The sequence below is a fragment of the Hydra viridissima genome, unplaced genomic scaffold, assembly GCF_058129835.1.
Source record: "Hydra viridissima isolate aposymbiotic clone 2 unplaced genomic scaffold, HvirCarnegie_v1 scaffold_5, whole genome shotgun sequence".
Taxonomy (NCBI): Eukaryota; Metazoa; Cnidaria; class Hydrozoa; order Anthoathecata; family Hydridae; genus Hydra; species Hydra viridissima.
The window spans coordinates 15,971,106-15,986,984 of NW_028324304.1; the positions used below are offsets into that span (position 1 = coordinate 15,971,106).

General features: G+C 29.7%; 1 protein-coding gene, 1 long non-coding RNA gene and 1 pseudogene across 6 annotated transcripts; all 3 read right to left on the minus strand.

Annotated features, from left to right (window-relative positions):
* Positions 1–646: 646 nt before the first annotated feature.
* Positions 647–3,228, minus strand: LOC149888937 (uncharacterized). Of its 2 annotated transcripts, XM_090087976.1 has the most exons (3): positions 1,900–3,228; positions 1,578–1,693; positions 647–1,005 (listed from the first exon to the last, which is right to left on the minus strand). In XM_090087976.1, the coding sequence occupies exon 1, from the start codon at positions 3,191–3,193 to the stop codon at positions 2,453–2,455; it is 741 nt and encodes a 246-aa protein (XP_089944102.1). In that variant the 5' UTR covers positions 3,194–3,228; the 3' UTR covers positions 647–1,005; positions 1,578–1,693; positions 1,900–2,452. The 2 variants fall into 2 exon arrangements, with proteins under 2 accessions (XP_089944102.1, XP_089944101.1); XM_090087975.1 differs by having other exon boundaries at positions 647–1,693.
* A 3,574-nt stretch (positions 3,229–6,802) lies between these two features.
* LOC149888938 (uncharacterized) lies at positions 6,803–9,626 on the minus strand. 3 transcript variants are annotated; one of them, XR_016452638.1, is made up of 8 exons: positions 9,389–9,626; positions 8,827–8,997; positions 8,565–8,627; positions 8,149–8,421; positions 7,826–8,015; positions 7,584–7,648; positions 7,285–7,425; positions 6,803–7,004 (listed from the first exon to the last, which is right to left on the minus strand). It is a non-coding gene; the product is annotated as an uncharacterized LOC149888938 (long non-coding RNA). The 3 variants fall into 3 exon arrangements; XR_016452637.1 differs by having other exon boundaries at positions 6,804–7,011; positions 7,322–7,425; XR_016452639.1 differs by having other exon boundaries at positions 6,805–7,011; positions 7,322–7,425; positions 9,467–9,626.
* A 3,574-nt stretch (positions 9,627–13,200) lies between these two features.
* LOC149888939 (uncharacterized) lies at positions 13,201–15,355 on the minus strand (annotated as a pseudogene). The gene is made up of 4 exons (XR_016452977.1): positions 15,246–15,355; positions 14,834–14,980; positions 13,687–14,658; positions 13,201–13,413 (listed from the first exon to the last, which is right to left on the minus strand). The product of XR_016452977.1 is annotated as an uncharacterized LOC149888939 (transcript).
* Positions 15,356–15,879: the final 524 nt, after the last annotated feature.

Here is a 15,879-nt window from a genome sequence, read left to right on the forward strand (position 1 = left end):
CGTTCAATAAGTTTTTCGATGCCTCGGCGATAGAAATCTCCCGGTCTTGACTCAAAGAATTCGTCCAATCAAGCCCTCAATTCCACGTCATTATTGAACGATACACCGCGCAAAGCGTTCGAAAGCGATCGAAACAGATGAAAATCTGACGGCGCCAAGTCTGGAGAGTATGAAGGATGAGGCAGCACTTCCCATTCGAGTTCTTGAATCGCGGCTTTGGTCATATTGGCGATGTGAGGACGGGCGTTGTCGTGTTGCAGAAGAACGTCATTTCGCCTATTTGGTCTTTTTTGCTGAATTGCTTCGTTGAGTCGGTACAGTTGTTGAACGTAGAGCTCCGCATTGACTGTTTGGTTGCGCTCAAGCAGTTCGTAATTAATTATGCCTTCCCAATCCCACCATACACACAACATGATCTTTCGAGGATGAAGGTCTTTTTTTGCTCGCGGAGTCGCCTGTTTTTTGGGGCTGAGCCATTCTTTTCGCTGCTTCATATTGACGTAAAGGCACCATTTTTCATCGCCAGTGACAATGCGGTAAAGAAAACGCTGTTTGTGACCATGTGTTGAGCGATGACGAGCGAGCAAACCGGCGGCGATTGTGGAACGTTGATTTTTGTTGTTTTCGCTCAAAGTGTGTGGCGCCGAGTTTCTGAACCTTGCCCATTGAGTGAAGGTGGTTCACCACAGTTTTTTGATCACAATCCATCTGCTCCGCCAATTCTCTGGTCGTTTGACGTGGATTTTCGTGAAGAAGTTGATTCAATCGCTCTTCGTCGAACTCAATTGGTCGACCGGTGTGTGATCCGTCCTTGAGGTCAAAATTCCCATATTTTGAAGCGCGAAAACCAACGGCGGGCGGTACTTTCAGGCATTGCTCCTTCTCCATACACAGCATAAATCTCACGAGCAGCTTCGGCGGCCTTATCACCTCGATTAAATGCAAAAAGCAAATGGTGTCAAAAAAACGCTCAGTTTTGTCCACTTGACATTCCATTTTAATGATCTGAAAATACACAAAAATAAAAAAAACTAACAAATCAAAACACACTATCTTGTAGAGCAAAACATTCTCTTTCAAACAACATAAAACATTTTGCCAATGCATTTTATTTCTGCGTGCATTTTTAAATTTGAAAAAAACGCTCATGAATTATTCCTCAACCCAATATGTATATATATATATATATAACAAACTTTTACTATCGTCAGTTTCTTTGAAGCAATCTAATTAGCCAACTGTAGTTGCTTAAGTTTGAAAAGCTTGAATAAAACAATTTATAATACAATGAAAGATAAATGAATAAACGTATATTTTAGAAAAAGCGCTTTACACAGGACATAAACAAAATCATATCACATATCCTAAAATGTCATTAAAAAATCTAAACTTCCGATTTCTGCTTTATACAAAAATTTATTGGCGAATATTTCAGAATTAATTTTACAGCTTCATAAATCCCTGCTTCTTCTGGGTATCTTTTTGAGACACTCTTTAAAATATAAAATTCAAACTTCTTACTTAAATGGTATTAGTAAAAATCTGCATACATAAAAAGTTTAAATAAAACATATTACCAACTAAAACACGATACAATTTTGTCTTTGAAATAGCAAACTTTTGTTTGGTTTTGTTCGTGGAATTGGTTTGCCCCTTCATGTTTAACAAACAGCGCAACTCAATCGTTAGCAGCCTAAAAAGCTAGTAATTATTTGAATCAATATTTACAATATTGTACAATTCAACGTTCATGCTCCAGGAAAGAAAGCATATAATGATATGCTTAAAAATGCGTATAAATGTATTTAATATAATAAATATATTTCGCAAACACTTTTTAAATAATCCGTTAAAAACAATTGCCAATTCGGCTTGGAAAGGTGTAGAGAATTGACCTACCGCTCAATAACACGTTTTACATTATCTTTTAAGTTAACTCCACCAGTTTTTGTAATTTGCAATACCTGCTTTCAAAAAAATCTTTAATCAATGTTTAAATAATTAAATAATTAAAGGCAATCTTTTGTAAAACCCCTTAGATTTTTAAACAAATTAAAAAATATTGAAAATTGAAAAAGCAAAGTGTAGTTATGTATAGAATTATAAATTATAATAAATAATAAATGAATAAAATTATATTGTTTAATCAACTTTTCAGTTAATAACACAGGTCAACAGCATTTTTGAGGCCAAAGACATTTCAACGAATTTAGGGTAACTTTGGGGTGCTGATTCTGAATATGCCATCAGTTTTGCCAGATTGGCTCAAGTTTTTGAGATTTTTCGTGAAATGTGTAAAAAAAAAGACGTAATTTGCTACACGCGCATTAACTTTATTGATATTGTCATGAATACAATAAATTTAACAAAGTAAATGTTGATTTTATTTTATTTTAACTAGTTTTAGAAAGTAATCTTCAAAAATGAACAAGACATGAAAGATAGGAGACATTTAATTGCTGGAAAAGCGCTTTTTATATGATTTTCTTCTATGTGAGCTATTCGGGCAGTTACGCTGTAGATTCCAGCAGTAATCAGCCATCATATGTCTGTCCCCTCTGCCTTGGAACCTTTCCTCCATCACCATAATATCCTGATGAAATCTCTCCCCTTGTTCTTCGCTAAAATCTCCAAGGTTTTCTGGAAATCTGTCCAAGTGACTGTGAAGATAATGCAATTTAATGCTCATGTGTACACCCAGATTTCTAAATCTCAATAGCATGTTTTGTACCAGTTCTTCATAATTGTCTGCCTTTTTATTTCCCAAGAAGTTCTTCACTACCAACACAAAACTACACCATGCAGCAGCTTCAATGTCATTCATTTCCTTAGGAAAATTTGAATCTTTAATGAGTTTCCGAATTTGAGGACCATCAAAGATTCCTGCCTTCAATTTTTTGCTACTAAGACCAGGAAAAGATCTGCAGATGTACATGAAGCAATTACCATCTTTGTCTAATGCCTTTACGAACTGCTTCATTAATCCTAACTTTATGTGAAGTGGTTGTAAAATGATTTTTTCCCTGTCCACCAAAGGTTCGTTCACTATGTTTGTTGCTCCTACTGTCAAGGTGTCCCTTGGAGGCCAATTCAGTTTCTCCCAGTGCTGATGTTTTGCTGTACTATCCCACATGCAGATGAAGCAAGGATACTTTGTGTATCCACTTTGCTGTCCAAGTAAAAAGTTGACCATTTTTAAATCAACACGTATCAGTCACGAATGTTCATGGTAGCACATTTTCTCTGAGACGGTTTTGACATTTTTGTATTGTTCTGTAAGTTTAGTTGAGTGAGCTACTGGAAGAGATGCACACTGATTGCCATTGTTCAACTAAACACATTTCAAACTCATTTTAGAACTATCTATGAAAAGCCTCCAGTCTTCAGGACGATATACTTGTAAACCCATTTGCAGCATCAGGCCAGGAATATCCTTACAATATACAAGTAGGTCATCTTCACAGAAAGATTGAAGAAGTGCTTCTTCTCTAAAGTTCAGATGCACTTTTTGAGAGGTTGAGGTCTCTTATTAGATCGTTGAGCTCTCCTCGGGTAAATTGCATAGGTGTTCTGAAACTTCCTTCATATTCTGGTTCACTTCCAGAACTAATGCTTCGCTCCATACCCTGCATTTCATCATCATCAGGTGGGGGAAGGTCAGGTAACATGGTAAACACAGGTACAGGCACATCTTCACAATGAGGGACAGGCCTTTTTGCAGATTCCATGTTAGGATACTCCCATTTTTGTTTCTTATGCTTATTGAATCCTTGCACTTGCACTGCACAGAAATAACAGTCATCATGATGATTTTTTTGCTCTCTCCACACCAATGGAACACCAAATTTGAAGCTTTTTCTTCGTCCTTTGCTCCATTTTCGTAATAAATCGATACATGCTTTGCACACTATGTGTGGTGCCCAAGACTTGTTTGGTCCCCAAGCATAACCCCAAAATAGGCCAAATACACTTTTTTTATGAAGTCTGTTATGTTTCTTCTATGTTTTTGCAGTGTATATTCACCACAAATGTAACAAAATGAGTCTGGATCGTTAAGACAACTTCTTCTTGATGAGTTCATGCTTTTCACTGGAAAACAGACAACAACATAAAGTTAGTGCAAAAATCAAGCTATGAACAAACTTTTAGAACACTAATTAACGAAAAAACTATATTGAGAACTGCTCAGTTCAAGTACTAATCCCAAGAAATTAATGAGATGATGCGTCGCATTTACCAACAAGTGCTATAAATAAAATACCAAAAATATCAAAAACTTGAGCCAATCTGGCAAAACTGATAGCATATTCAGAATAAGCACCCCAAAAATACCCCAAATTCATTAAAATATTTTGGACACCAGTAAATTTTTTTTTTTGTTGACCTGTGTTATAAAAATGATTTTACCATGACAACATAAAGAAAAAGGTCAAACTTGTAATAGCAACAGGGCAACTTACCCATTTAAAAAAATGACACTGTCATTTAACGTAGTATCTAGCTCAATAAGTTTTTCTATTGAACTCAATGCATTTCTTTGCAGATCTTCGGATACAACTGAAGAAACATTTTAAAGATCTTTTACCATATTTTTAATTTCTAGAAGTTGTTTAAAAACCTTTTTCTAAAATTCTTTAAAAAAATGCAATTTATTAAGCATGTTTATACAGTTTTTTATAAATACATATAATTCTTTTTTTTTTTTTTTTTACTATTCTTTACTATATTAAAAAGCAAAGAAAAGACAAATCCAAATAGAAACACAATTATTCACAAACATTATTACTCACATTCTTCTTCATGTTCCTCTGAAGTTGTGAAATTAAATCCTTCACATACTTCTTTATCTATTAGTAGTTATTTAGTAAAGCATATATAAACAATAAATGTAAAAACTAAAATGTAGAATAAGTGTAAACAGATTACAATATATATCTAAGCAATAATAATGAAATAAACAGATTCAAAATATTACTGATACCAAATTAGAAAGAAAAATGTTTATTTGATATTGTACTTCACTGTTAATATAAAACATTAACAAGTTTTTTTTATTCATATTAAACAATTAAAATAGAAATGAATGCAGTAAAATTTAATGACCTCCAGTTACTTTAATTCTTTTAACTCTGAGCTTGTTCCAGGAATCATCAATTGGAAACTTATTTTAGGCAGCTTTCATTGCATGAACACCAGTCGGCCAAAATAACCAACAATCTTTTACCCAACAAGATGGAAAACTGCCTTTGTTTCAATCTTATTTTCAAAATAAACAACTTAAGCCCAAGATTGTGGAGCCATTATAATAGATTATCTAATTAGATATCATGTTTTTTATTTACATATATATATATATATATATATATATATATATATATATATATTTATATATATATATATATATCATATATTATATATATATATATATATCATATATTATATATATATATATATATATATATATATATATATATATATTATATATATATATATATATATATATATATGTATATCGTCTAACTTGATCAAATAAAGACGTTAAAAGTAGAAACCAAAAAATTTGAAAGAAAAGTTCGAGAGGCAATCGAAATTCAATTAAACAAATGCGGACCTAAAAATGGAGATATGAATTTAGATGACGGTTAATATGTAAAAACGAAATTCTGGACGCCATATTTTTTATACCTACGTAATATAAAAGAACCCCAATTAAAGCGAAGTTTAAAGAAGCCATTAAAAAGTGACGTTACCGTTAAAGTTTGTTTGTAATTTAATTTATTAGTAATTTGTAATTAAAGCTGAAGATGCTCGTATCAATAATCTAGCGAAAATTTCTTAGATAAAATAAAAAATTAGTATCGAGAGAATTCGTATTTATTAAAGTTCATATATTAAATATATATATATATATATATATATATATATATATATATATATATATATATATATATATATATATATATATATATATATATATACAAATAGCTGTCACGTTTTAAAAATGCTTGAAAAACTTTTCTACCACAGGATGTTTGCCCACTAAAATACCTCCTACGACCAAAAGTTTTTTAATGATTTATTACCCCAACAACTAATTTAAAAATGTCCAAAGTTTGCTACTGATTGAGCTGAAAATTTTTTTTAATATACATTTATGTGAAATTTTATGAAAAGCATGTATTTATTATAAAGACAAACAAACACACAATATGTCTCTAAAATTTCATTTGTTAACAGACTAAATTTAGTCTGACTTATTATATTTTATTAGTTTTGATATTACTTTGTACATCATTATTAAAATAAGGCACTATTTCCAACTTAGAAATAACATTTTTAAAAATGTTGAACATTTTTATGAAAATGGTCAACTTAAAATAAAATGACAATACAGACAAAAATAACCTGAATAAATCGAATTTACCCTGAGATAAATGTATATTATTATGCAATTTAATGTAAAATCTAAAAGTTTTAAATTAGTCGCAATAAAAATAGGTTATAAAATATAACTTAAAATTACTTTTTATACCATCTGCATGCATTCTATCAAGTTTTCCTTGCCTTCCCATTACAGCAAATTATTTTTTGTCATTGCTGCATTGAGACAAAAGTTGTCAATGTGCTACTTACCAGCCAGCATTTCAACGTTGATTTAACGTTGGTTCAACGTTGATTTACGGACGTTGATTTAATCGTTATTCGTAAACAAAATATCGACGTTGAAATATCAACGTTGATTCAACGTTAAAAATCAACGTTGAACTGACGTTACGTTTTATGAACTTCGCTTTCATTTGACTCAACGTCACCCTCTACTTCTCAGTCATCGTCATCTTGATTTTCTTTATCACCTTCTTCAAGAACTTCTTCATCTTCTACTTTGTGATAGCAGGATTTTCGTTTACCTCCATTTAAACGATAAGGAGCATATTTCAAGCAGAAGTCTATAAACGTCCGAGTTTCTTTGTCTGTAGCTTTTGCATCGCAGCGCTTAATCGATTCTAGAAACTAAATGCAAAAATATTCAAATTTGGTGAAGTGAATAAAAATGCAGAGAAATGAGGGAAGAAAATCTTCCAGTAACATTTTATACAAATACATGAAGTTTTCAATTTTTAGTCGTTTAAACAGATTTATTTTATTTTTTGATGAACTTGTGCATAAAAAGTTTGACATCTAATTTTTGTGAAATCAACTAAATTTATTTATTTTCAACAGGCAGCCAATAAAAAGTAGTATACAAAAAAGTTTTTAATAAAACAATATAGATCTGCATCTTACCTAATTTTTAACATTTAAAATCTAAATAATATCCTACCAATTACAGCTTTACAAATATTCAACCCTTCCATATGTAATTTCACAGTTACTTTTCCTTTCAAACCAACCAAATTAAACTTTGAAATCTGTTTGTCATCAGCCCTAAAATTAGAGAATTGGTATATAACGTTGGCAACACAAGATTAAACATGTCAAAAGAAAATTTCAACATTTTAAAATCTTTCTAAAAATAAAAAATTGGTGGAACTATTTTTGTTTACAAAACTAGTAAGTATTATTGATTAAAGAAATGTTTTAACCTGTTTTACATGTTTGTAATACTTTTCTTTTGATTGTTACCACCAATGGAAGATAGCTGCCTCACCTGATGTAAAAATAGAATACAAAATAATAGCTCTATGAACAATGTGGCGATCTTGCACAAAAGAAGATCTATACTCTCAATGGACATTTTTGGGAACATCCACCCAATACCCAAGATATAGATAACGTCCACCTGATGACATTAATCAATGGTACATTTTAATGAAAAATTACTTACAAACTTTTTAAGAACTCTTGTCAGCTCCCATTTTGCAATCAAATTCTTATAGAACATTAACATCATCAAATTGTATTAGTATCTCTCTTTTAGCATCTTTCATCCTGGTGTTATTAATTGCTAACCTTTTAGAATTTTCATTCATTTCCAAGGTTATTTGGGCCAACTTCCATAATACTATGTTGAAATCCTAAGTTGAAAACAACAGTACTTATAAATTACTTAATGTGTTAAATTTTCAAGTATGTCAACCTGGATCTCAAAAGAAGTGAGATTATATAAAAATCTACAAAAAATAATTATTTTAAATAAACCTACCATACCTTTAAAATTTTTTGAGCTAATTAACTCGTCCCAAGCACATGCAGAATCTCTTCTATTGTAATTCATGTAGGTTTGAGGAATACCAGCAGAAACATTGATGAATGAGCTTTATGATATACTAATAGTGGAATGATTGTTTAATGTCGGTTTGAGTCCAGAAAAACCTCCACATATAGAAGAGGTAGTAGTTGACTTAAAGGGCATTAGTATGTTGGCTGATAAAGCAGTGAGTCCAAAACAGCCATCAGGTATAGAAAAGGTTGCAGTATAACCTTTAAAAACCAATTTAACATTAAAAAAGTTAACAAAAAATTTACTACAGTGAACACCATAAATATGTTATTTTAAAGGTCTAAAAAATAATTTAAATGATTTAAAATAAAAAGTAAAACAATAGCATGAAGAGAAAGAGTACCAGATAATAATTTTTGACTTGAATTATTCCTCGTTGCTTTTTATGGAATATCATAAAAGGCTCCTATGAAAGAAGGAAGGAAAATAACTAATTGGCGTTTCTTTCTTTTCTTTTCTTTTTTTTTTTTTTTTCTTTTTTTTTTTATTGAAAAAGAACAACTTTGGTTATTTTATTTATTTATTGCAAAAGAGAAAAAAAATAAAAAAAATAAAAAAAGTTAATTAACAGCAAGAATAGTGTTATCAATAATATATTCTTTTACTTGTTTTCATTTTAGGTAGAACTGGCATTGGAATAGACTTTTCTGCTAACTTAATAATTGCATGCCTTTTTTCAGATGAGCTGGTAAAAGTCTTAATTGTCATTTGATTGTTATCCAATTCTCCAGCTGTCACATTGTCTCCATACTCCTCACATAATTCTTTGTCATCATCTAGGATGGAAATAATTTATGTTTACAATATGAAAGAGTTATTTTAAGAAACAAAAATAAGGATGACCTCTTAATCTTAAGTAATTTTAACGAGCACTGATTAAATGTATAAAAAGACCTAGAAAAAATTTTAACACAAATCTTTAACGAATTTATTTTACAAAGAGATATAGGTGAAGCGCCTTAGGAGTATAGTGGACATTTGAGACATTGCAAATATGAAAATAATTTAGAAGAACTGAAAGAACCCTTAAAAAATAATATTTTTGTGTAAATATTGTGAATGTAAATCAATAGAGAGATGTTAAAGTCATTATGTTAAAAGAGTACATCATTTCATAATAATAAATCCTTAATTGTATGCTCTATGTATTTAAGTTTGAATTAATACCAATCATCAGTTGGATTAGACATTTTTTTCAGCGATGACTCCACATTCCTATTAGCCCAAAATACTTTGTCAATTTACCCAGTTTTATGGAAGATTCTGCTTAAACTCCTCTTATGAGCTATCCTTTGCATATTTGAAGCAAACTGCTCTGGTCCGAGACACTTTGTTTGTCACCCTCACATGACTTTTCAATATTTAAATTATTGTACATCTGTTTATGTAATTCAAAAGAAAAAAGTAATCTATAAAAAATAAATTAGGAAAATATAATAGTAAAATGAATAAATAAATATATCAAAATAAATGTGTAAAAAATCCATTATTATAGGTTTCAAAGTTATTAATTTATTTTCTTGTAACTAATATCACTAGTATTATCATTTACTTATTATTATTTATTATTATTATTATATTTATTGTATTATTGTCATTATTTCTATTATTACTATAACAAATTTATCATAACATAATATGTGTGTATATCATAACATAATATGTGTGTGTGAGTGTGTGTGTGTGTGTATACATATACTTGTAAGTATATAAACATCAATAAATACAAGTTCTCTCAATACTAATTTATCGTTATTATTGTTATAGCATTTTTAGCTTTAATTACAAACCAAAAAATATGTTTGTAATTAAAGCTGTGTAAGATAAAAACATTCTTTTCAATAATCATTACTAGTATCTAAATTGCATTAGTGTTAAAGTTACTAATGACGAAAACGCTAATATTCGCCATTCTTTCAACGAGATGACGAATTTTCAAAGTGGAAAGCAATAATTGGTGGAAAGTAATAATTTAGAAATTAAACATAGTTTTTGCCGCTGCTTAAATTTTTAAATTTTAAAGGGTTCATTCGAATGTTAATCATACCGGAAAAAGCGATATAACAATCAAAAAGTAAAAACCACGTTTTTAACTGCTACATTTTAATTGTTATTTAAAATTCGTCATCGCCATGAAAAATTGGCGAATATTTGCATTTTTAAATTTTTCAGATTGAGTTTAGCGTACATTAAGTTGGTCTAAAAGTATTGTTTCTTATACGTTTTCTTATTTTTAAACAAAGATCTTTCTTAATCTGTAAAAAAAATAGGGAATGCGAAAGTAAAATTTCAACGTTGAAATTTCAACCTCGCTTCGACGTTGACACGACGTCCTTTGCTTGCTGGGTTCCTCAACGTTGCCAAAGCAACGTATTATTAACGTTGGCAAAAAATCAGTTTTTCAATGTTTTTTAATTACCACATTTTCAACGTTGGTATATGTAACGTTGAATAAACGTTGTTTTATAAATAGCTTAACTACGTTGAAAAAGCAGCTGTCTAACGTTGATAAACCTTAAACTTTGTGACGTTTTTACTGTGGTAATTTGCGTACTTTTATTCAACGTTGAATAAACGCAACTTTTTGAGAAGATGAAATGCGTTGAAATTTATACGCTTTTTCAACGTTGAAAATGTAACGTTTAAAAAGCGGTCTATTTTTAACGTTGATGAAGCATAAAGTTTGAAACGTTTTTAAAGTGGCTTTTTACGTTTAGTGATTTCACGTTGAATTAACGTCTTATTTTGAGAAGCTAAATTACGTTGCAATTCCAGTGCTTATTCAACGTTTCAATTTACCGCGATTTAGTATACAAAAACAGACATGGATTCAACGTTGAAAACACGTTGTTTTTGTCACTGTCACGCTTTTTCTTCGCTGCGACCGGTTTTCAACGTTGATTCAACGCTGACATGTTTGCTGGGTAGATAATGTTCTCTTATAAAAAAACATTATCTAACCTTACCCTAACCTTATATCGATGTGTTATTAACTGCCGCATGTTATTAACTTCTGCTTGTTCTCTCTAAATCAGTCGATGCGTGTACTACTCTTTGCATGTTCTCCGCATATCAGTCTAAATATGTAAACTCCTCTTTGCTAATCCGTATAAATAAATTATTAAAACAAAAATAAATTATTAAATTTAAAAAAATCAACAAAAATATAATAAAAACAATATAAAACACTAAATAAATAATAATAAAATTCTGAAATAAAAAAGCGATAAGCATTCATATCTATAATGTTGTGTTTTTGTGCTTTTTCAAAAAACAATTAAATTTAATTACTCACCTCGAAAAAAACTTTCGTCCAACATGCAATATTGCAACAATTTATGTCAACATATGTTGACTTAAATTTCAGAATGTTGTAGTAAGAATCATTTAAGGAATAAAATGTTTGCGTATGTCGCTTTCTATAGAAGTATATATGTTGCCTTGCGTTTTCTTGCATTTGAGCTTGTTTTTAAAATATATTCAATAATATCTCTACTTAACATTAAGTAAGTAATGGGATAACTTATGCTGAATAGAAAAATAAAATCTTTTCTTTTTAATAACTATCAGCATAAATTTTTATTTATCTTAGTATCAAGGATATGAAATCCCTTTTTTTGGCAAATTACATTGACAATGACGTTTAATTATTTTTATTTGTTTTACTTGCCTCACTGTTATATCATTACTAATTGTTAAGTAGTAGTGGTATAAGTAGAAATAACTAACAGGGGCGTGTCTAGGGGATGTCTGCTACGTCGCTGGACATACCCAAAATATGTATATATATATATTTTTTCACAACTTCAATATTTCGTTGAATAAATATGATGCGTCGGTAGATAAAAGCAAATAGAGCGAATAATTATAGCAAACTAAAGCAATAGTTAAGCACAATATACAAGGTTAATTGTTCGAACGGATGGTAAGAAGTTATTAATCCGGGATAACAGTTAGATTTACGGTTTAGTATTTTATTATAGTGCTTGTCAAATCGAGAACGGTCTAAAGTTTACTTAAAAAAAAAAAAGATTTATATATTTAAACGGAGGTTGTTTTAATTTTTGACTTAAACAAATTAATAAGAAACTTGAATGGACATACCTTTTTTTATTAAGTTATAAAGTACTTCATTTTTAAAATATTTTCTTTTATTGATTTAAAAAAAATAAAAGTTGTTATTTCTTAGAGAACTAATTCCGGACTTCCCTTTTCAATTACACCCTGAGTAAAGTTTTAGTCAAATTCTATTGATATTTATCATCAGGAGGAGAAGACTATAATTAACAACAAGCATATATCAAAATATATCAATGGACATCCCCAATTATTTTATGCAAAGCTGTGTATCTTTTTAATTACTTGCATTTTAAACAATATAAAAAGAAAGAAAGGGTTTTAAACATTAAAAATTAAATTTGGACTTCCCTTAGTACATACACCCTGTTTGGTATGTATTTCGCGAGCTTAGAATTATTTTGTTCTATCTCCAATTTTAAAAGTTAGGAGAAAATGAGTTATTAATTTAAGTTAATATAAATAACTTTTAAAATACGCATTATTTTTTAATTTTTTTTCTAAATAAATTGCTCAAACATAAATTATTTAAAGATAAGTTATTATTTCTTTAAAAATAAAAGCTAAAACTTTAAACAATTTTTACTTTTAGAAAAAATCAAAAACTTTCTCCCAACATTTAAACTTGGAGATAGAATAAAATAATTCTAACCTCGCGATTCATTAAACATTTCTTAAACATTAAATTTAGACTTCATATAAGAATAGGTCTTGTGTAATTGCCAAGCGTTTGTGCTGACTATGGTTATCATCATTTTCTTCTAAAAATAGTGTGCGAAGCGATGATGCTTGATAATGGTTAGCATCATGTGCGATAAAATATCGGGCGATTGCTTAGCCGTCTTACCTCATATATGCGTTTGTCATGAGGAAGGGGGAGAGGGGGGATGCTAAAATGCGACTTACCCAAAAAAATTCCTGTACACGCCCCTGACTAACTTGTCATAATTGTGAGGTAGGAACTCTTCAATGCAAATACTTAGCATAGCTGTGAGAGATGAATTTTTTCTTCTTTCTAAGAAACTGTATTTCAATGATTGATTTTGCCTTTCAGTGCCATTGTTTGTATTGACATTTCGCAAAAGGCGATGTTGCCTGAATGCAAACACCCATCTCTGAAAAAAATGTAAATTAAATGCAATTCAGGGTTCCCACAGAAAAATTAAATGAAAATTCCAAGACTTTCCAGGAACATTTTCTTAAATGGTCCTAGCATTTCCCAACATATCTGCTATTAAAATTGCAGAACGTTTCCAGGATTTTAACTATAAATATCAAGCAGTTTCTTAGATAAAAACTATTGGAAATCTCCAAAAAACCATTAAATTAGAGTACAAAGGCTCGATTGAACATTTCTTTTTTTACATTTTAATTACATTTAAACTAACCTTTTGGTTGCATAACCAAGTATTATCTAAATAATCCCTTAGCTTTGGGTGATTTTTCCACTCTTCTGTCTCTTTGAAAGCATTCACAGCATCTTTGCAAATCTCTTCTGTTTTTGCATTTGCAATTTGGTGAAGTTGTAACTTAACTGCATCTTTCACAGTGCAACAGCCATTATTGGTTTTAGAGAGCCATCTTTCCCAAGCTTGTTCTCGATGAAAATCACAAATGAGGACACTACATCCTAAATGAGGTGGGTCTTGAACATAACATTATGCTGCTTAAAATTTAAGAAAATTTGGAAAAATAAAGTCTTACCTGGAAACATATTCTATTGAGTTTATTTCTTCGTTCGAATAATCAGTTAAAACAAATTTAGGCTGAAATGAAGGATTCCACTGTTTAACGCACGTCAATGCCTCAGTGATAGCTTCAGTTGTTTCGTTTTCACACACAAAAATGGCAACAACTTGGTAATCCATGTTTGTTTTAACAACTAAAAAAAATAGAGGAAGAGCAAACCGAGTTGTGCGATATGTGGCGTCAAGAAAAACTGACTCAGTTCCATATCGTAAAAGCAGTCTCTTTTGCCACATTTCTTGGTATACAAATAAAAATGAATCCTTAAGCTGTGGATCACTGTCTTCATGAACGCTGACACATTTTGGTCGAAAGTTTATCATAGGTTCTTGACCATTGATTTTCCATTAATTAATTTTATCAAGAAAACATTCTTGATCTATTAAAGATCTACGAAGTTTTCTCCTTGCATTCATCATATGATTCCGAATAGTTTTATCCCGCGGAAAGTAACGTTTGTTTTCTTTATGAGGAATGTCATTTGAACCAAACTGAGCTTCAACAAAAATATTTAGATGTCTTCTCATTTCTGGAACAGTGTTGATACCCTTTTTTACTAAATCTCCAATTTTAATAATGAGAGTATCAGAAAAGGGTTGATAAAGACCAGCTGTCTAAAAATATTGCAAATATATTTTGCAGTTATAAACAAATTGAAAAGAAATGTAATAAATAAAGAAGAAAACAACATGTAATAATTTTTTTTTTTAATTGATTATTAAGTTACACTAAAAATAAATTACAAAATAAAAATACAAATGAATTACAAAAAACATTAATGATACTTACCTCTCCTATCAAATGGTTTTTATGAGCAGAAATATCTGGCAATAATAAAATGTACTTTCTACACATAATTAAATTCCCTTGGGTAGAAATAGCTATATGAAGTTTTTTTGACATTTCACTTCTTAACCATGTTGTATCTCTTGTGAGCTATGAGAAAAAAAAAAAATTATTGAACAAGATATTTATATAAAATTTACTAAGTATTTATAAAAAATTATTATTATTTTGGCATTTTGGTACTAAATCATTTAAAATATTTATATATAAATAGTTATTAAGTGTTGTTCCATATATGTATATGTTCATATACATGTACATGTTACATTACTGACATATACATGTTCAACATTAAATGTGGTTAATGTTTTTGAACAAAATGTCAAAACATGGGTGAGATAAAGCAATAAGATACCTTAAACTCTGGAAATTCTACTATTTCTTTTATATGAATCATGGCTGGACAATCAAATTTTTTGGTATCCTGGAGAATAAATTGTTATTTTTGTAATAATGATCTACAGCCTATATATTAGAAATTAAAATATTATTGTAAATCAAAAATTTTTAATTTTAAAAAATACAGTAAGATTTTTTTGCTTATTGTTACAAGTGAAGTTTATTTTTAAAAACAGATTTTATATAGGACCTGTATATAAAATTTGTTTTTATATAGGATAGGAATGTATATATATATAAAGTTATAAAAAGAAGCGTACTTGAATTAAATTAGATATGCACGCAATTTAAAATGTTTCAAAGTGTTACATGACATAAAATATATTATCAACAAACAAACTATAGGTCAACATACTGCTGCATCGTTTTTCTTTTTTCTGTACTTTTCTTTTGCTTTAATATTCCTGTCCATTCCTTGTTGACAGTCAAGACAACTATGCGCTGAAAAAATGAATGGAACCCCAGTGTAGGGGAAATCTTTGTCCTCAAAAAACACTCTGTGATTTTTCTTCAACAGTTCTATATTGAAAAATTTAAACAGCATACAAGGTTATTCTTAAACATAAACAAATTAAAATACACTAAAAATT